General features: G+C 42.5%; 1 protein-coding gene across 5 annotated transcripts in view; it reads right to left on the bottom strand.

The window, feature by feature from the left end:
- The window catches only part of rfx1.L (regulatory factor X1 L homeolog), a 31,494-nt gene extending 9,518 nt beyond the window's left edge, over nt 1–21,976 (bottom strand). The window contains exons 1-16 of one of the 5 annotated variants that reach the window (XM_018253710.2): nt 21,076–21,976; nt 15,262–15,461; nt 12,876–12,982; nt 11,553–11,636; nt 11,146–11,241; nt 10,603–10,668; nt 9,790–9,879; nt 9,158–9,252; nt 7,849–8,158; nt 7,435–7,616; nt 5,404–5,523; nt 4,197–4,312; nt 3,982–4,100; nt 3,075–3,175; nt 598–749; nt 195–292 (exon numbers count right to left, since the gene is read on the bottom strand). In XM_018253710.2, coding sequence (XP_018109199.1) covers nt 195–292; nt 598–749; nt 3,075–3,175; nt 3,982–4,100; nt 4,197–4,312; nt 5,404–5,523; nt 7,435–7,616; nt 7,849–8,158; nt 9,158–9,252; nt 9,790–9,879; nt 10,603–10,668; nt 11,146–11,241; nt 11,553–11,636; nt 12,876–12,982; nt 15,262–15,439 — 1,914 coding nt within the window. In that variant the 5' untranslated portion in view covers nt 15,440–15,461; nt 21,076–21,976. The remainder of the gene's footprint in view (nt 1–194; nt 293–597; nt 750–3,074; nt 3,176–3,981; nt 4,101–4,196; nt 4,313–5,403; nt 5,524–7,434; nt 7,617–7,848; nt 8,159–9,157; nt 9,253–9,789; nt 9,880–10,602; nt 10,669–11,145; nt 11,242–11,552; nt 11,637–12,875; nt 12,983–15,261; nt 15,462–21,075) is intronic. The other 4 variants (XM_018253714.2, XM_018253711.2, XM_018253712.2 and 1 more) reach the window with 4 other exon arrangements.

Below are 21,976 nucleotides of genomic sequence, written 5' to 3'. Positions count from 1 at the left end.
AAACACTTGCATATTTTGGTTTTACTGTTCCTTTAATGTTTAAATGCTTTTCTAGTAGACTTAAGGTATGACTTAAGTTACAGAAGAACCCTTTATCGGGGAAACCCCAGGTACTGAGCATTCTGGATAACAGGTCCTGAAAGTTGCTGAATCTGTGCTGACCTATAACTTACAGGTTCAATAATGGCCCCTACCTTAATCCGCACCATCTCTTCAGGTATGTTCATCATTGCACTGGTTAGCCAGCTTTCCAGACTCTTTGCAAAGTTGCGAATAGCTTGTGTCAGGGCACCTAAGAAATATGGAGTCTCTGTGTGAGTGTCGTACGGTTGGTCCTAGTTTGCAGCTCCAGTTATAGAGCTCATGTGAAAAAGGAACCCAGTGGGGCTCATTAATAAACACTGGGCAAATTTGAACCTGGGCAGTAACCCATAGCAACCAAAGGTTTGCTTTCATTGTTCAACCTGCAGCTGTTTGAAAAAAGCAAGTAACTGATTGGTTGCTATGGGTTACTGCCCAGATGTAAATTGCCCAGTGTTTATAAATGAGCCCCAGTGATGTGTGTGTATAACTTTGGGGGGAGGGGGTTGCACTTACTTGGTATGGGGCGCAGAACATCTGGTATGAGTGTCTCCACCAGAACCTGATACAGGAGATGATCACAGTCTCTGCTCCATTTAAGCAAAGGCTCATATTTTGAGAGCAGCACCAGGCAGTCCTTAGGCAGACGCTTCTCAGCTTCATCATCTCTAGAGAGAGTAATGGACACAAATGTTGTTGCCCACTGTATATCTCAGATTCTTACTTAGAAACCTCGATTTTAAAGGAGAATTCAACCCTTAATAAAAAAAAAAACCCTCCCCCCTACCCTGGATAGACCCCCCTCCCTCCTCCCCCCCAGGCCTACCTGCCCCAGGCAAATGCCCCTAATTTTTTACTGACTCCTCTGTGCAGATTCTGGCCTCGGAGTACTTCCGAAAGAGACAGAAGAAAGAAGATGGCTGCCGTGAACTCTGGGGCCAGAATCTGCACAGAGGGGTGAGTAAAAATTTAGGGGCATTTGCCCGGGGGGGGGGTCTGCCCAGGGTAGGGTTTTTTTTAATTACCGGTTGAATTCTCCTTTAAGTCCCCTGATTTAAATTTTTCCTGCATTTTACATTTTTTATTTGTGGTCCCACCAATTTATAATGCATTTCAATGGGAGCATTTCCCTGATTTTAAGTAATGCTTTCCCGGATTTTACATCAAAATTTTGTCCTGATGTTCCCAAAAACTGAAAATAAAGAGGTTTAAATACTAAGCAGATGTATATTGTGCCCTGGTTCTGCCTGTAAATGGTCAATTGCAATGAGTCTGCCCCTTATACAGTCCTGCACCAATCACTTATTGCTTTAGGTTGTGTATGTGACTGACAGAGAGTCTTGCACATGCCCCCCATAGTGTAACATTAACACTGCAATGTTTAACCCTTCTTATTAACACACTAAAGATTGTATCTCAAAGTAAAAGACTCCTGTTCTTATATTCTTTCCGTACTTGAAGAAAAAGTTACTTTAATACATTTCCCTGATTTTATATTTTCCCGGATTTTACATAATTTTTCCCTGGTCCCCTGAAAAAACGGAAAATCGGGGTTCTACTGTAGTAATTTTGGTTGAAAAAAGACACACCCATCAAGTTCAACCTTTTAAAGGGGTTGTTCACCTTCAAACAACTAGTTGTTTTCATATTGTTCACCAGCAGTGGCGGAACTACCGGGGGAGCAGGGGGTGCGAGCAGGCCAGGGCAGTCCGTGCGCCACATACAAATGCGGTCAAATGCGGCCGTACGGAGGGGGGCGGGGCCCGGCTGCGCGTCATGCACCAGGGCCCACCCCCCTCTAGGATCGCTACTGTTCACCAGAAATAACTTGTTCCAATGACTTTCTATTTTCTACGTGTGACCGTTTTTCTAATATTCAAGTGTAAAGTGTAATTTTTCACCTTCTGAAGAACTGGGAGGGGGGTCGCCGACCCTGTAAACTGTTCTAAATTGATACATTTAGTTGATACATTTCTTATCTTTGTCCCTGCTTAGCAGAACCCCGGAGCTTCATTAAAGGCAGCTGTTAGAATTGATACAATAGTTGCTGATATTCCAGAGATGCTGCTGAGAAATGGATCAACTAAATGTTGCAGAATTGTAACAGCTGAGAATCTGCACCTGAATTACTGAGCTGTCAGACTCAAACACCAGAGACACAAACATTCAACTTTACACTTAGATTTTTTAGTAAAATATAAATAGTGGAAAGTAATTGAAAAAAAGTCTTTATTTCTGGGGAACAATCTGAAAACAACTGAACTGCAAAATGTTTTGGAAGGTGAACAACCCCTTTAAAGGAAAACTTTACCCCCCAAACAATGTAGGTCTCAATAAAAAGATATTGCATAAAACAGCTCATGTGTAAAACTCTGCTTTATGGAAATAAACCATTATCATAATAATATTCTTTTTTAGTAGTATGTGCCATTGGGTAATCATAAATAGAAAATTGCCATTTTAAAAAATAAGGGCCCCCCCCGGGATCATATGATTCACGGTGCACACAAATAAACCATACAGGTTAGGTCACATGAGCCAACAGACAGTTGTGTCTTTTGCTTCCACACTTCTTCCTGTTACAGCTAGAGCTGCAGTATTTCTGGTCAGATGATCTCTTCCTGTTACAGTTAGAGCTGCAGTATTTCTGGTCAGGTGATCTCTGAGGCAGCACACAGACCATCACAAAATGGTGGCTCAAGGCAAGAGATGTAAAAGGACAATATTTACTTAAATATATATTCCAGTTTGGTAAGATTATTTAATATGTCACTTAATATGATATAAACTATCTGTTGCTTAAGTATTCATTTTGGGGGTATAGTTTTCCTTTAAATCCATTGTAACCTGCCTAATGGACAGTTGAAGGCGAAACACCCTATCTGAAGCCTCTTCAATTTGAGGGGGAAAAATTCCTTCCGGACTCCAAAATGACAATGGGACCAGTCCCTGGATCAACTTGTACTATGAGTTATCTTCCATAAAAGACTTACATTGCGTTATCACTGTGCTGCGCTTGGTTGAACCTCCAAAAGGTTTTCCACAGGGTCTCTACCAGGGTAAACTGCAAATTCACAACCACGTCCACTATAGCCTGTAAAATAAAATGGTCATTGGTAACTGTATATAATACATTTTTCGGTCAAATTAAAATCGTTTGATCGATCATAGAAATCGATCGATCGAACTAACGATTTTCAAAAAAAATACTTTGACTTTTTAAAACTTTTGGCTATGGGTTCTAGGAGGTCCCCATAGGCTAACATAGCAATTCGGCAGATTTAAGGTGGCGAAGTGTCAAAGTTTTTAAAGGAGAAGGAAAGGTTAAAACTAAGTAAGCCTTATCAGAAAGGTCCATCTAAATATACCAGTAAACCCCCAAAGTAATGTTGCTCTGAGTCCTTTCCTTCTATTGTGTACTCATGGGCTTCTGTATCAGACTTCCTGCCTTCAGCTTAAACCTCATTGCCCTGGGCAAGAGCATGCTCAGTTTGCTCCTCTTCCCCTCCCCTTCTCTGCTGTAATCTGAGCCCAGAGCAGGGAGAGACTCAGGCAGGAAGTGATGTCACACCACATTAATACTGCAGCTCCTATCCTAAACAAACAGAGTTTCTAGAGCTTTTTAACTCAGGTATAGTAAAACATTCTACAGAATAAATATAGCATTCTGGCTTGCACTATTGCAGCTAATCTATTGGCAATAAAATGCCACCGTAGCTTTCCTTCTCCTTTAAAGAGACAGTACATCGATTTTCGAATGGTCGAATATTCAAAGTATTTTCAATTCGAATCGAAGTCAAATTTGGCATATTCGATGGTCGAAGTACCCAAAAAATACTTTGAAATTCGAAGTTTTTTAATTCGAAAAGAGGGCTTGGGTCTGTGTATAATGGTGGTTACCTCGCAGTGCTCTCTGTACAGCAGCTGGAAAGCTTTTACATTGGCCAGGGTAATATCATCAGGGAGGGGCTTCCCCTGCAAATCGATCTCTGCAAATTCTGGAAGTGTCTTTGAGCCATCTGCAAAGTCATGAAAATGAAGAAAAAAAGAGAGTTAAGAATAGACAGAGCAAATAAAGCGGTGTATCGACTTATAATGGGTGTTTGGCAACGTACCTAAAAACTGCTGGTACTGCTGCACCTGAGAACTGATGTCGGACAGACCAGGAGTCTGCTGCTGGGAGCCCCCGACCCCGTTACTCATTCCTTCCATTTTCTGGACAGCTTTAAGTCTGGTGAAGAAAGAGGTTTCCAATTTGTTGTCATTTATTTTGGTGGCGGCCACGGACAGCACCCCTAGTGGTAACGAATAAACTGTACTACTTAAAGGGCAGGGCGACCCCAAAAAAAAAATGTGCCTAATAAAAGAAAACATAATTCTAATTTCCAATATACATTTATTAAAAATGTTCAATGCTTTTAAAGTTATTTATAAAAATGTTTGCTATTAAAAGAAGCATTTGCTTAAAGGGTTGGTTCACCTTTAAATTAACTTTAAGTATGCTGTAGAGTGGCTTACTCTAAGCAACTGTAAAATTGGTAATCCTTATTTATTTTGTATAGTTTTTAAATTATTTGCATTCTTCTTAAAACTCTTTCCAGCTTTCAAATAGGGGGTCAATGACCCCATCTAAAAAAACAAATGCTCTGCAAGGCTACACATTTATTGTTATTGCTACTTTTTATTACTCCTCTTTCTATTCAGGCCTCTCCTATTCATATTCCAGTCTCTTATTCAAATCAGTGCATGGTTGCTACAGTCATTTGGATCATAGCAACCAGATTGAAGTAAATGTAAACTGGAGAGCTGCTGAATAAAAAGCTAAATAAACTACAAGTAATAAAAAATTAAAACCAATTGCAAGTTGTCTCAGAAGATCACGCTCTACATCATACTAACAGTTAATTTAAAGGTGAACAACCCTGTTAACTCCTGCTTGTTACTTTTTAAACGATGTTGCAAAAGTCTTGGTTCCCCAGGTCTGTTAATGAGCTGCTTGTCGTACATTGTATCAACAGTCTAGAAAGGGACAAACACTGCTTTCAATAGCAATATATATAAAAATAACTGTAAAACCATAGAAAATGTGTAATAAATGTACATTGCAAAATTGCTTAGAATATTTTTTTTTTTTTATTAGGCAAATTTTTATTTTGGGTTTGACTTGCTCTTTAACACAGAAAGGGCCATCATTCTACATATAGCCTCACAAAAGGTGGCTCAGTGAAGGGTGACTGGGCACAACCTTCAAGCACAGACCAATGACATAGAATTGAGTGGGGGAAGTAGGAGATGGGGGGAAAGTAAAATAGGCACAAGAACCTCTGCTTCTGGGAGAAGGGCTGCTGCCGCATAGCAAGGTGCTGCTGATCCTCCATCAGGCGCATTAGTGAGGAGCTGGCTTTGATTCTCAGGCCATAATAGTGGTACTTGGAGTTCCCCCTGTAGGATACAAATAGAGTAAAATATTTGGGATGCACTGAATACACGATTTTGGATTAGGCCGAATACTGTACCGATTCCTGGATTATATACATCCCTATAAAATATTTGAAGAAAGAAGTCCCAATGTAAAGCCAAATAATTTTTATTTATCTCACCAGTAGTACGTGGGGTCTGGGTGCTCAAGCCTCAGATCTACAGCTCAAAGTTGAGGTATCCAACCAAAGGAAAAAAACGGCACAAACAGATCCCAAAAACAGGCTTGTAAAAAGAACTGAAAACTTTATTTTAGGGCAAAAATCAATACATAGCCTAATGCGTATCATGCCATCCGGCACTTATTCATAGCCTATGTACAAAACGCATAAGGCTATGCATTGATTTTTGCCCTAAAATAACATTTTTAGTTCTTTTTACAAGCCTGTTTGTGGAATCTGTGAATGCCTGCTGTTTTTTCCTATGGTAAAATACATGAAGTCCCCAAGTGAACACTTTACACACAACAGAAGGCAGTGATAGGGCATATACATAAACACAACTCCTGCTTGAATGAGGATTATGTGATCAATGCAGAGTATCCATTGCGCCATAAATAGCCAGTAATTCCTTCTCTACATGATAATCATATATACCAGTTATCACTCAGGTCATGCTCACTTATCAAAAACTGTTCCCAACAGGTCACTTCTATATGAGCAGCACAGGGCACCTCTATATGAACAGCACAGGGCACCTCTATATGAGCAGCACAGGGCACCTCTATATGAGCAGCACAGGGCACCTCTATATGAACAGCACAGGGCACCTCTATATGAGCAGCACAGGGCACCTCTATATGAACAGCACAGGGCACCTCTATATGAGCAGCACAGGGCACCTCTATATGAGCAGCACAGGGCACCTCTATATGAGCAGCACAGGGCACCTCTATATGAGCAGCACAGGGCACCTCTATATGAACAGCACAGGGCACCTCTATATGAGCAGCACAGGGCACCTCTATATGAGCAGCACAGGGCACTTACTCTATATGAGTAAGTGGAAAGAGAAAGAATTACCCATTCATATTGCACCATCCCACTCTGATCATCCATCTTTCTCTATTGAATGATGTTAAGACTTAACTTTTATTAGGAACAAATAAAATGGAGTATGTCTAGAAAATGGGAGTTTAAAATAATTAGGCACGAAACGCGTTAGTTCGCACCACTTACCCACTGCCTGTTATCACTTATGCAAGCTGAATAAAAGCCGCTTTTCAAAGAATTAAGTGTGGCGAGTCTTGATGGGGACGGGCCAGCGCTGAACAGCGATACACAGATTTTGCCTAAAATAATTATAGGCAGAGGCGTACTGGGAACCATTTCATAGGGACTCAAACAGCTCCCAGGTCCGCTGTTAATAAGGCTATCACCTCAGGAATTAACAGTGTTGGCGGGAGTTAGTTAAGTTGTACACTAAGTTTAGTTAGCGCTAGACGCACCCTCACGTGATCAGAACAATATCCCGGCAGCCAGTCTTTACTGTACTATTGACTGTGCGGCAGGGAGATATTTGTGTCGTTGGATAGCGGTGTAAATCTGGAGTTACTCAGTCTTTCACCACCTAAATTGGTTTTGAATGCAACCCCCACCACTCGCCCAGCACCCTCCTTGCTGGTAATTAATTAGCAGTTGTAACAGTATTAACCAGTGCTGATGGCTACCCATGTCTAACCACTTTTAGTACTGATCACTCCTCCGCTACCTTCTACCACCCATAGGATGCCCTCCCACCTAATAGTTGTCCCAATTATTACATAAGTTGCGACGCCCTGCCTATATGATCTAAAATAGATTGGGCAGAGCTTTATCGACCACTACATTAACACACTGAGCCCGTGTGCCCAGGGCACCCTTCTCAAGCACTCACCTTGTGCCCAGTCGGCGGGTTCGCAAGCCCATGAAGACTGAGCGGATCAGCTTCCCAAAAGAGGCGGCATTTACAGGCTCCAGTTTCTGCTCCTGACAGTGCAGTAAGTAGTGGCAATAAAGGGTGCTGCGGGGTAGGCTCACCCCCTCGGCCGTCTCATAGTTATCCAGCAGCCACTGCACCTGTTGGATGAGGCAAGAGACTTTAGGGACAGGGTAGTACAACTGCAAAAAACAATGTAGTGAACAATGGAATGGGAGACTGATGTTGCAAGAGAATCATCACACTAACAGGGGGATGAACAGCTGTACCAAACTCTCTCTCTGGAAGCAATAGCCACACTTCTATTGTAGGGAATGGGAGGCACAAACGATGAAAAAAAAGGGGCACACAGACGAGTGAGAGGGGTCTCACCGTGGCTGGCGAGGCCCGTGTGGTATGAGAGTAGGACTGAGTAGAGCTGCCCATGATAAATCCACCCTGGATAACGTAGGTTCCTGATCCACTAGCACCTGCTCCAGTTCCACCTGAGGCCGCGGACTGGGTGGTGTTGGTGAGAATCTGCCCCCCAGACACATACATGGGCAACGACGGGCTGCTGGCCAAAGCTGGGGAGGAGGTGGGAGAGCTGACCTGCCCTGTGGCTCCCTGGGACTCGTAGTAAGTAGATCCCGTAGCCTGGTTGTACAGAGGAGTCTCAGTGTAGGAGTAGGACCCGGATCGGCTGCAGGAACAAAAAAATACACCAATCAGTTCTTTGCATGGGAGGAACTACACACACTGCTTACTTGACACCAATTCACATAGTGTTAATCATTTGCTCATCAATGCCCACAACATTCCTGTTATAAACCCTGGTTTTGTGTATTAGGAGTATGATACCAATATAGCTATCATGCCAACCAATGGCATCCATCCTGGGGTACAACATAGCATGCCAGTTCTGTTAGCATTTAAAGGGGTTGTTCACCTTTGAATATACCTTTTAGTATAACGTAGAGAGTGATATTCTGAGACAATTTGCAGTTGGTTTTAATTTTTTATTATTTGGTTTTTTTTGTTATTTAGCTTTTTATTCAGCAGCTCTCCAGTTTGCAGTTTCAGCAATCTGGTCGCTAGGGTCCAGATTACTCTAGCAACCATACACTGGGTTGAATTAGAGATTGGAATATGAATAGGTGAGGCCTGGATAGAAAAACACATTTAAAAAAAGTAGCAATAACAATAAATGTGCAGCCTTACAGAGCATCTGTTTTTAGATTGGGTCGGTGACTCTCATTTGAAAGCTGGAAAGAGTCAGAAGAAGAAGGCAAATCATTTAAAAACTATGCAAAATAAATCACGAAGACCAATTGAAAAGTTGCTTAGAATTGGCCATTCTATAACATACCAAACCAAGTTAATTTCAAGGTGAACCACCCCTTTAAAATTCCCCCAAAGGCTTGGTGTGCCATTAGCCAAAGGGTATAGAGGTTGGCATTTGGGGTTCCGCTCAAACAGTTCTACGGCTGCTAATCAGGGCTTTCCCCAATAGTTTAAGACTTGGCAGTAAGGATTTTCCCAAATGGTATTGGGGTTGGTATCTATGGTTATACAGAATGATTTTAGGGTTGATATTTAGGGATTTCTAATGTTAGGGTTGGTATTTAGGGTTTCAACCAAATGGTAACACATATAACATGCTTCAGTGTATATACGCAGTGTGTGTGTGTGTCACACTTACATGGTGCCTCCAGTATATGTGGTGTCAGTTCCCTCCACATATTGCACCTGGCTGGGATATACATGTTGCACTGGGACTTGCTGCAGCTGCTGGACCTTAGAGTAGAGAGAGAGAACATGCATTACAAACTGTCATCCCTGAGAGACACAAAGAGAAGGCAGACTGTCTAACTGCCATTTCCGGTTTAGCTAAAGAGACAGCCTACCCATCAGAAAACCATTACACACTACTGGTAGAGCCCACAGAATGAGATCTCACCCCCTCAGAGCCTACAAACTTTCACGTACGCCCCTCTGAGAGTGTGTGGATTCTGACTGGATAAGTGGCCACGGTAATGGTTGTATTTATGCATCTTTCTACCCATTCACTGCACAGTCACCGAAAACTAAGTAAAGTCTGTTTCTTATATACGGAATAAGGTTGATACTAACCGACAAAGGCCTGAAAATGGGGTCTCTACTAATCACATATCTAGTCTACTTATACATTGAGAACATCCCATAGTCAATATAGTTTATCTGACTCTCTGAGGTTCCCTTTGCATCTCGCTACCAATTCCCTGGCAACAAACACACGGTTCTGACTTCCCACACACATGAACTCCCGTGGTCTCGTGCAGTCCCAGTAAGTACCTCTGGGGTCCCCTGGACATGCTGTAGAGCCTGAACTGTCAGCTGATGAACGGGGGAGGATTTCTGAGGATTCGCCTGTACGACTGATCGCTGAGAGGGAAGCAGAGGAAAGTGAAATAAGAACACTAAAGACAGCACAGTACTAATAGGTGGCCAGACATTAAACTAACCAACCAACCAAATTACACCTTCACATAAAAGCTTTAGGACATCTCAGTCTAAAGGGGGCTGGAGCTCTCCCCAATATGTCCCCCTATAGTGGACTGATCTAATCATGGGCCCTTGGGCGATCAAATCATAATGCAGGACTACGGGCGGTCGGATCGTGGGTCCGCATCAATGAACAAATACGGTCCGTGATCCGATGGGATTTTTAACCCTGCTGATCTAAATCTGGATATCGATCAGGGAAGCCCTTCGGAGGGCCCCATACACTTGGTCTGTTGGTAGTTTTTATCTGCCTGTGTATGGCCACCTTTAGCCTTGACTTGTGCTTAAAATGCTCTAACAAGCGGCAGCATTTATTAAGACATTAGCAGTTTTATACAGCTAATATGTTTTTGCCTCAGCTATTCTAAACTGATTTGCATGGGCTGGTAGAGGGTTAAATGGTGGAGGCCCACCTGCCAACGATCCTAATGTGATTTAGTAAAATGCCCTGTACACCCCTGAGGTGGCTCTAATTTGAAAAGAAAAAAGGCAACTTGCAATCAGCAATAGGGATGGAGTCAGGAGGCTTACACTCGTTTCACAGGAGCAGGGTGGGCTATGATAATGGCTGATAAAATACAAGGTGGTTGGTTGGTTGCTCACCTCTTGTTGTGTTCCATGCAGCTGCAATGGTTGGGCTTGTCCTGCCTTCAGAGATGGGCTGTCCCCCTGAAACGCAAAGGGGTATATTTATCAAATAGTGAAGTTAGAGATCTCCACAGTCTACTAGAGTGAATTTCCACCATTCTCCATTCATTTCTATGGCATTTTGAAAGGTATATTTATCATTTACTTTCACCCATTGTTAAATACTCTTTTAAAAATCCCATAGAAATTAATGGAAAGTGGAGGAATTTCAATCTAGTGGACTGTGGAGATCTTTAACTTCACTCTTTGATAAATATGCCCCAAAGAGTCTTCACATCCTAATGCACCCCAAAAAATGCTCAAATTTCCCAAGAGCTTTAACAATTAAACATGCACCACACGATAAAATAAAACTGAGCTAGTAAATATGTTATGCCACTCCGGTAATTACCAATAGGCACTCATTTCCAAGACAGGGGTTCCAATGAGCTCTATATCCCCAAATAATAGCCCTGTTGATAAAGAGGAATGAATGCTACGAGGGTAGATAGTACTCACATCAGATGGGGAGAGTGCTGGCTGCTGCACGGTGTGTACTGTTAGTGAGACTTGTGCTGCTTTAGTTCCCTGAGGAGAGCTCTGCACCACCAGCCGCTGACATAGAACAGAAGGAGAATTTGAAGTTAGAGGAGAGCGAGACCCTTGTGCAGATATACAGCATGGGACAGTGTCACTGGGCAGTCACGGGGTAGGTGTGCAATGCAGAGCATAACTACAGTGCCATAGAAAAGATCTCTAGAATTTGAACTAACTCCAGAATGTGGGATATACTGACAGACGTTATTTCTTTACAAATATACAGCCATGAGATTAAAATGCTTCATGCAAAGCACTGCAGGCCCTTCCAGGTTGAATGGGACGTGCGGTGACAGTTGTTTGTGGGATGCGATTGCCAGGGAACATACTTGCTGGGGTAGCGATGATCCAGTCAGCTGCAGCGGGGAGACTGCAGTGATTTTGGGCTGCACCCTTGCTTCTAACAGCAGCCTCTGTGTGTGTGAAGACACAGATTGAGAGTTAGAGAAGGGCACAGCAAGCAGCCCACAGGACAGATTGACGAGACACAGACAATGATGCTCAGTAAAGCCTTGAAAGTGGCGCAACTTGCAGGAGACACCACTAGGGGGGCACATCAGCCAAGCACATTAAAGGAGAACTAATGCATTTATTGCACGAGGCTAAAGTTTCAGCTTGTCAATAGCAGCAATGATCCAGGACTTCAAACTTGTCACAGGGGGTCACCATCTTGGAAAGTGTCTGTGACACTCACATGCTCAGTGGGCTCTGATTGGCTGTTGAGAAGCTAAGCTTAGGGCTTGTCACTAATTATCCAGCAGAAAATGAGCTTCCCTGGCTGTAATATAAGCTGATGCTACAGGTTTGCTGATTATTAAATTCTGATGCTAATTGCACTGGTTTCTGTGCTGCCATGTAGTAATTATCTGTATTAATTACTAATCAGCCTTATATTGTGACATTTCTATTCTATGTGTACTGTATATTGTGAGTGGGTCCCTAAGCTCAGTAAGTGACAGCAGCACAGAGCATGTGCAGTGAATCAGCAGAAAAGAAGATGGGGAGCTACTGGGGCATCTTTGGAGACACAGATCTTTACTGCTAAAGGGCTGTGGTTGCCTTGGGCTGGTACAGAAGCACAAAACATCATGTACAACATTTCTACCTACTTCTTTAGTTAGGCTTTAGATCTCCTTAAAGAAATATAGAAGTTGCAGAGGGAGGGAGGAATAAAAGTTACTGCAAGCCATAGGGAGGCAGAAAAAAACAGGGAGAAAGACAATGTAGAGAGGCAAGAAAATGAGGGAATGACAGAACATTGGACTTTGCTGGTAGGCAGAACAACGGGTGTTGGGAGCAAACTGTGGGTGGTGTGAGGGTAAGTAATGGATGACACTGTAACAGAGCTAAATACCCCTCTAAAAACTCCAATATGGCAATAATATCTGGAGAGTTTAATGCAATGCAGGGGAACAGGGTGTGTTTTTTGTAGAGACTGCAGAGGTGACAGAGCACAGAGACAGCTAAAGATACAATAGGGGAGACGGCTAACAATGGGGGAGACAGATAACAATAGGGGAGACACTGCAGCAGATACAAGAGTAACTAACAGACATGAGAGCACATAAAGCTTCAGAGCTTGTCAGTATTATGCAGCAAGGTTCACCCCAGCTTGTCTGATGATGACTTATAATATATAATACACATTGTACCTGCTGTGCTGCCTGCACTTGTTGTACCACCTGTGTGGCGACTGCGGCTGTGGGTGTCGGGGTTCCCTCTGGGCTGAGCTCTCCATCACTGCCTCTCACTGACCCTTCTGCGTGGGGATAAGGAAGACAGAATGTTGGGCTGATATTATGAGTTATAACAGGGCTCTGAATCCTCCATGCTTCTCAATGACCCCAGCTGTCCCCCCACAAAGGTCGGTACATAAATCCTTCCACTTCTCTGCTTATGGGACCTCCTTTGTTTTTAAAGGAACAGTAACACCAAAAACAAAGTGTATCACAGTAATTAAAATATAATGTACTGTTGTTCTTAGAAACAGAATTGCTTCTGCCATATCCTCCTTTATAGAAGCTCTCACATTTTAATTTGATTATTTTCAGTGTCGGAACATTTTTGGCAACTCCGACTCCACAGCTCTGGTAGTGCACTCAGTAGCCAATCACAGCATTTTCTGCTACCTTATTTTATAACCCATATCGGTTAAAGGGGTGGTTCGCCTTTAAATTAACTGTAAGTATGATGTAGAGAGGGATATTCTGAGACAATTTGCAATTGGTTTTAATTTTCTGTTATTGGTGGTTTTTGATTTATTTCGCTTTTTATTCAGCAGCTCTCCAGTTTGCAATTTCAGCAATTTGGCTGCTAGGGTCCAATTTACCCTAGCAACCATGCACTGATTTGAATAAGAGACTGGAATATGAATAGGAGAGGCCTGAATAGAAAGAGGAGTAATAAAAAGTAGCAATAACAATAAGGGGCAGATTTATCAAGGGGTCCAATTTCGAATCCATGGGAGACTTTCAAAACTCCCATGAACTTGACATTCAACAAGTCAAAATTTATTTTAAAAAACTGAATTTTCAAAACTCGGGTGAATAGTATCCAACCGAAAATTCTAATCAAATTCAATTCACGTTTTAAAACTTGATTGCTAGGGTCCAAATTACCCTAGCAACCATGCATTGATTTCAATAAGAGACTGGAATATGAATAGGAGAGGCTTGAATAGAAAGATGAGTAATAAAAAGGGGCAGATTTATTAAGGGTCAAATTTCGAATTCATGGGAGTTTTTAAAACTCCCATGAACTTGAAATTCGACCAATTGAAATTTACTTAAAAAAATTAATTTTCAAATCTCTGGTGAATAGGATCAACCCCGAAAATTTTTAATCAAATTTGATTTGAGTTTTTTCTCCGAAAATAAGGCAGCAAATAACTCCAAATTGATCCCAGGACATCCCCCATTGACAGCAATTCGGCAGGGTTTAGGTGGCAAATAGTCTAATTTGATTTCTTAAAGGGCCAGAGTATGATAAATCTCATAAAAACTCAAATCAAATTTTAAGAATTCCCTAGTCGAATTTGACAATTTTGGCCATTAAAAAAACTCGAAAATTTGAATTTTCAATTCAACCCTTGATGAATCTGACTATAAATGTGTAGCTTTACAGAGCATTTGTTTTTTTAGATGGGGTCAGTGACCCCCCCCCCATTTGAAAGCTGGAACACGTCAGAAGAAAAAGACAAACAATTTAAAAACTATAAAAAATAAATAATGAAGACCAGTTGGAAAGGTTTCTTAGAATTGGCAATTTTATAACATACTAAAAGTTAACTTAAAGGGATACTGTCATGGGAAAACATTTTTTTCCAAAATGAATCAGTTAATAGTGCTACTAAAGCAGAATTCTGCACTGAAATCCATTTCTCAAAAGAGCAAACAGATTTTTTTATATTCAATTTTGAAATCTGACATGGGGCTAGACATATTGTCAATTTCCCAGCTGCCCCTGGTCATGTGACTTGTGCTCTGATAAACTTCAATCACTCTTTACTGCTGTACTGCAAGTTGTAGTGATATCACCCCCTCCCTCCCCCCCCCCCCAGCAGCCACTGAGACACATTCAGTTACATTGAGAAGGAAAAACAGCAGCCTCCCAGAAAGCATTTCTCTCCTAAAGTGCAGGCACAAGTCACATGACCAGGGGCAGCTGGGAAATTGACAAAATGTCTAGCCCCATGTCAGATTTCAAAATTGAATATAAAAAAATCTGTTTGCTCTTTTGAGAAATGGATTTCAGTGCAGAATTCTCCTGGAGCACCACTATTAACTGAGATATTTTGATATCCCTTTAAAGGTGAACCACCCCTTTAACAGCACTTCATAAATTGTTGTGCTGCAACTCACCATCTGCCATGTTTGCACACAATAACTAGGACTGAGAACTCTCCCACATCTGCAAAAGCCCGCCCACGCGGAACATCATTCTTCCTGCTCTGCACTCTACAGCTTGCAAGGACCTTGAGCAAAGCAAAAGGGACTTCCTGTTTGTGGTTATTCTGCTGCAGTTACTCTGGATACTCACCCGAGACAGTAACTACAATGTACTGCTGAGCAGTGGGAGTCTGGGATCCTGCCGACTGGGAGCTGCCAGGGGTCGTCTGCTGTGTGACCTGCAGCTCCGCCACATACTGCTGTGAGGTGCCCTGAGTGGGAGCGGGTGGAGCTGCCTGGAGCTCTGTCACATAGGCCTGTGTGGCCATTACGGGTATTACCCAGGTGCAGCTGAAAAGGATCAAAAAAGGGGTCAGGTTTGAAATGATCACTTCCATCAATGGGGTAAATTTATCAGAAAGTGAAGTTAGAGGTCGCCACAGTCCTCTACAGTGACATTCCGACACTCTCCATTCATTTCTATGGGATTTTTAAAAGAGTATTTACCAATGGGGGAAAGTGAAAGTTCCTCCTTTGATAAATACGCCTTTCAAAATCCCATAGAAATGAATGGAGAGTGTCGGAATTTCACTCTAGATGACTGGGGTGATCTTTAAAGGGGGTTGTTCAACTTCCAACACTTTTTTCAGTTCAGTTGGTTTCAGACAGTTCACCAGAAATAAAAAGACTTTTTCCAATTACTTTCTATTTTCTCTATGTGACAGTTTTTCTAATATTGAAGTGTAAAGTGTCATTTCTCACCTTCTAAAGCAGCTCTGGGGGGGGGGGTCACCGACCCTGTAAACTGTTCTAAATTGATACATTTGGTTGATACATTTCTTATCTTTGTCCCTGCTGAGCAGAATCCATGAGTTTTATTAAAGGAGAACTAAACCCACAACCTTACCCTCCATAGTCCCCCCTCCCCGCATAGGTGTTAATACCTGTAAATGCCCCTAATTTTTTAATTACTCCTCGATGCAGAGTCAGCACAGCGGAGCTCACAGGCACCATCTTCACCGCTTCGGGAGTCTTCAGTAAGTAAGCGGTGTATCGGTGCATGCACAGTTGTAGTAATTTTCCAGTCCTGAACAACTGCTCATGCGCCGACTCACACGGAAATTGCAGAAGGGACCAGAAGAGGTAAATATGGCGCCTTTGAGCTCAGCTGCACTGACTCTGCATCATAGTGGTTTTCATTAGTTGGGGGGTATAGTTCTTTAAAGGAGAACTAAACCCTAAAAATTAATATGGCTAAAAATTGCATATTTTATATAGTGAACTTATTGCACAAGGATAAAGTTTGAGCTTGTCAATAGCAGCAATGATCCAGGACTTCAAACTTGTCACAGGGGGTCACCATCTTGGAAAGTGTCTGTGACACTCACATGCTCAGTGGGCTCTGATTGGCTGTTGAGAAGCTAAGCTTAGGGCTCGTCACTAATTATCCAGCAGAAAATGACCTTCCCTGGCTGTAATATAAGCTGATGCTACAGGTTTGCTGATTATTAAATTCTGATGCTAATTACACTGGTTTCTGTGCTGCCATGTAGTAATTATGTGTATTAATTACTAATCAGCCTTATATTGTGTGATTTCTATTCTATGTGTACTGTATATTGTGAGTGGGTCCCTAAGCTCAGTAAGTGACAGCAGCACAGAGCATGTGCAGTGAATCAGCAGAAAAGAAGATGGGGAGCTACTGGGGCATCTTTGGAGACACAGATCTTTACTGCTAAAGGGCTGTGGTTGCCTTGGGCTGGTACAGAAGCACAAAACATAATATACAGCATTTATAGCTACTTCTTTAGTTAGGCTTTAGTTCTCCTTTAAATGTATCTGTTAGAATTGATACAATAGTTGCTAATACTCCAGAGATGCTGCTGAGAAATGTATCAACTAAAAGTTGCAAAATTGTAACAGTTCAGAATCAGCACCTGAATTACTGAGCTGCCAGACTCAAACACCAGAAACAGGGACATTCAACTTTAAACTAAAGCTGGCCATAGATGTTGAGATTTTTAAAAGATCAGATCCTCATCGCGAGACCACGATCTTCTCGGAACGATCGTACGAATTTACCATCAACTAAAAAGACCAATTTGCCAGGAAAACAAAGGGGAGCTGCCTGCTTGGCCTTCAAACATAGATACATTGCACTGGGACCGACAAAGATTTTTTGACCTGGCCGATCAATTTCCCGACAGATGTCGGCCGATAAAATCGTTAGATGTACGATCGTTCGAATACCACTAACCGCACGATAATTTCGAAGGATCGGTCGGGCTTCCCTAAAATCGGTCGTTCGGCAAGAAGAATCGTCGCGTCTATGGGGACCTTTAGATTTTGGAAAAACAGTAAAAAAATAGAAAGTAATTGGAAAAAGTCTTTATTTCTGATGAACTGTCTGAAACCAACTGAACTAAAAAAAGTGTTGGAAGGTGAACAATTCCTTTAACTTCACTCTTTGATAGATAAACCCCAAGCTGTTATACAAAATAGCGACAGATTAAAGCAATTTTTATTCTAAAAATAGTGAGGAAAAGAAAGACTGTTTATCTGCCTCCATACAAAGGGCAACTGACCCTGCCTCATCAGACAGCGCGAGTAACTGTGAGAGTATCTACAACAACACTGCCCCATAGAGTCAGATAGCTATTCACCATTATACACGTTTATGGGGGGCAAGTAATAATAATAATCATAATAATACAGTAGAACCCCCATTTTACGTTTTCCAGGGGACCAGAAAATAATGGAGTAAAATCCAGGAAAATGTAAAATGAGGGAAATGTATTATTTGCATAATATATAGTTGGGACCACAAAACAACAATGTAAAATGAGTGAAAATGTAAAATTAGGGGATGAAAAATTGTAAGTTTCACTGTAATATGATAATGTCATATATATGTCTGCAGGGTGTAACAGAGTAGATCTGGAAGGATTACTGCCATAAAGCAAGTCAGAACTGCTGAGATCTGGCAGAAAGAGTACAGAAATTGGAACGCGAGTAGCAGAAAATGAATTCAGTAGAATTGTCTTCCCAAAACAACACAATGTTACACACATTCTATGCCGACAACAATGCCTTTTTTATTACAAGAATAAGCACAGGCCGGTGTATTGGCTCGGGAAAATAAAGGTGCGGCTATCTGACTCCAAGCCTTCAGGCTAAAGGTTGTGCGTGTAAATTAATTTATATGAGAACGAGGCTGTTAAACATGAGGCCCGCGTGGTGACATTTTTGACCACGCCCATTTTATGGCCACACCTCCTAATTACCGTGTCCATTTTACAAAACGCTTGAACACATTTCTGGGAGGCTTAGTGCCGTGTTTTATCTTTGTTTACCTTAAATTGTTACAAATATATCTAAATGCAGCTGCTGAGTGTTCTGGACTCACTACCAAAAAGCTTTTCATTTTAATTAAGTTTTAGAAATGTTGTATCTTTTTCTGGTGTCAGTGTGGGAGGTCGAAGAGAAAGACGGGACATTTCAGTAACAATCTGGGACTGTGGGCTGAGCTGTCAAAGTCGTGACTGTCCCGTAGAAAACAGGACAAGTTGGGAGATATGCAGGGGTCAAAGAGCTTAGGACAGAGATGAGAAGAGTGGTTCCCTGAACTAAGGGAGAAAAGTAACTTGGGCCCAGGACTGGCTGTGGGTTCTGGCAACTGCCAGAGGGGCTACTGCAAGATGCCATAGACAGTCATTATTTATTGGGTCTGTGGGGGGGGGCTGTTTGGGCCTCTGTGTACTTGAAATCCCAGGGCCTATATTGACTCTCAGTCCAGACCTGTTTAAAACCCCCACGATGCTCCCAATGTTAGTGACTGTGTAGAAACACATTAGGGCAGCAGGTTGGACATTCCTGAGAGGTCAAGTAAGAAATACTGGGGGCCCAGGGCAAATACTAACATCTGCCTTACCTTCCCGATCATTATCTATGTTTTTTTATGTGTTTTTATACAGGTCATGGAATTCCAAGGTGACTTCTAATATCCTAATATTTTGCAACTGGGGGTACTTTATTTATTATGATACACACGTTTCAGTGAGTCATGTGACAGAAATGACATCAGAACTCATTGTTTATAACTGATGACATCAGAACTCACCATTTATAAGAATATAATTTACAAGATATTCATGGCTTTTGTGTATTATATAGTGAATAAAGTGGGGGCGGTCTGTGACGCAATAAGGGGTGGAGCTACGTGGTGTGCCGCTAAAGGGGCTGAGCAACATTGCAGAGATGTCCACAGCACTGGAAAAAAGGTAAGTTCTGTGCGAATTGGGGCCAGGCCAGGGGCTTTTTTTAAAGGGTATTACAAATTACCAGTAACTGCATTGCCGGTAAATTTGTAATACCGGCCCCGGCCTTGGCAGGTGTTTTACCGGCTAGGCCGTTAAAATTCCGGCCGGGTGGCAACTCTAGGTATAGGGGCCCCATAAGGCCCTAATAAATATACAATTTCAATAAATATTGGTAAAACAGCTCAACCTCTAGACATTTTGGTGGCCGGCAGATTTTTGTCACAAAATTGTCTGAAATTGAGAGAAGTCACCAGAAAATGTGAGAATTTTTAAGTGTGACAGGAGACTGGGGAACAGAGGCCAAAATCTGGTAACTCCCGACTTCTACACAAGTCAGAATATCAAATGAAAAAGGTTGGCACAAACTGGATCACTCTCCACGATGTAGTTAAAAAAATTATTTATTTATTCATAGCCTATGATTAAGTGCCCAAAAGGCACGAAACGCGTAAGGCATTTGGGATGTTGCTGTTCTAAATAAATACATTTTTTAACTACATCGTGGAGAGTGATCCAGTTTGTGCCAACCTTTTTCATTTGATATTCTCATACCTCCCAACTGTCCCTTTTTCGGAGGGACAGTCCCTCTTTTGACAGCTCAACCCGCAGTCCCTCATTTGAACTGGAATGTCCCTCTTTTCTCTGCACTGAGCAGCCAGAAAAAGAAACAAAGTTTCTCACTTAACTGGCTTTTAGCAGAGAGCCCAGAACAGCTAACAGGTGCAAATAAGATACTTTGTAACAATTTTGAGACACAAAAACACAGTTTAGATAAGGAGAAATATTTTCAAACTTTCATAACCTGCCAAATTTTGTAAAACAAACATGGTAATTAGGGGGGGTGGCCACAGAAAGGGGTGTGGTCAGAAAATTTGCTGCACTACGTGCAGAAAAAAAATATATGTCCCTCTTTTTACTTCCAAAATGTTGGGAGGTATGGATTCTGTCACAGTGCCTTCCTGAGCTGAAGGCTTAAGGTGTGAGCACCTGGATCCCCCAATGCACTGGGTAAGTTAAACCCTCATAAAATGTACAATTTGGAGCTTGAAGCACTATACGAATTATTTATATAATTTCTACACAAGTCAGTCCCATTGCATGCTGGGTATTGTAGTCTTACATTCAACTTGGCAGTCAGCAAATGATTAAGCAAAAACGACATTACCCAAAATGCATTGGGAAAAGCAGGCTTGGCACATTAGGGCAAGAAAAAAACTTGGTCTGGTTTGTACTTTGGAAACCAGCCTAAGGCCCAAACCCTTACTTTGGCTAGTTTGTACTTTCAAACCGCGCCTGGGCTTTAAATTAGTAAATCTGTCTGGAAACCAGACAAACCTGCCCCCCACGTTACTCCCCTTAATGCGCCACGCCCATCTATGGGTTTCACCCAACCGCCATCGAACTCCTTCATAACCATAGCTACCGCTCTACTCCCTCCCCCTCTATTTCCATAGCGACGCGCAACCCGCGCCTCGCTCTCCCGCTCACAGCAGGCGCCGCCATTTTGAAAAGGGGGCGGAGGGTGGAAAGACCGTTTGACGTAGTCATAACGACCAAGGGTCACCCGTTTCCCCCACCGTCATAAACCCGACAGTGAAATCCAAGCCCTCGTCGTCCACTAACTTGAGGAACAGCCGCTCACTTACCAAACCACACGGCTTCACTTTAACGTCAGACCCTGGGTAGTGCACGTTCAGCAAGGAAGTGACTTGTACACAGACAATAATAACGGGACGAGGAGTCCGTTAATTGGGGGTGGACCGTGGGGGTCCCGAGTTGCAGAGGTCGTTGTTGTTGTTGATTCCTGTTGCCGGGGTTCTTGTCGCCACGACTACCGTGGCTATGGCCGCTCCGTCCCTCACCCGGGCAACTGTTGCTACCGACCCTCCCCCTTCACTGAAGTCGTCAGCGACGGTCTGAGTAACCGTTAAACAATTGGTTGCTTTTTGCGTCAGTCAAAATGAATCTAAGTTCCAATTTGATGGCAGAAACGTCTGTCACGTGTGTGGGCGGTCCTACTCGGGGCTCGGCCGTTCCCTGTAGGAGAGGATGTATGTCATTCTACGGGGAAATTGTTACCATTGGCTGCATGGCCAAGTTGTAGCGGACCTTCTGATACCATGGAAACCACTGCCGCCTCTAAACCGCTGATTGGCTTGCTCGCATTGCGTCCGATCCCCATTAGTTAGGAGGACCTGTCAGTTACACGAGGGCGTCTCATGTGGGGCAGTACGCATGCGCACGGGAAGCTGGGACATGTAGGAACCATAGTAACCGGAAAAGCTTCTAGAATTACATGAAAGTGCGTGCGAAGGCCCAAACTATTTTAATAAATGTTACATTAGTCGCCCTCTAAATGGCACACTGGGCAAACGTATGGAATTATTTACTGGTTAGAGAAACGCTTTAATTTATAAGTACTGTAAGTTTTATCCTTCAGTTTCCTTGTCATGAGTTTGATTGTGACAGGAATTGAGCAGCTTTTATGTGACTTGTGGATTGTGTGAGAGGAATTCGGTTTAATGGATCCAGAACCACCATCACTAC

Source organism: Xenopus laevis, chromosome 3L (assembly GCF_017654675.1).
Source record: "Xenopus laevis strain J_2021 chromosome 3L, Xenopus_laevis_v10.1, whole genome shotgun sequence".
Classification (NCBI taxonomy): Eukaryota; Metazoa; Chordata; class Amphibia; order Anura; family Pipidae; genus Xenopus; species Xenopus laevis.
Note: the sequence above shows the minus strand (reverse complement) of the source record. Positions and strands in the feature narration are given on the sequence as shown.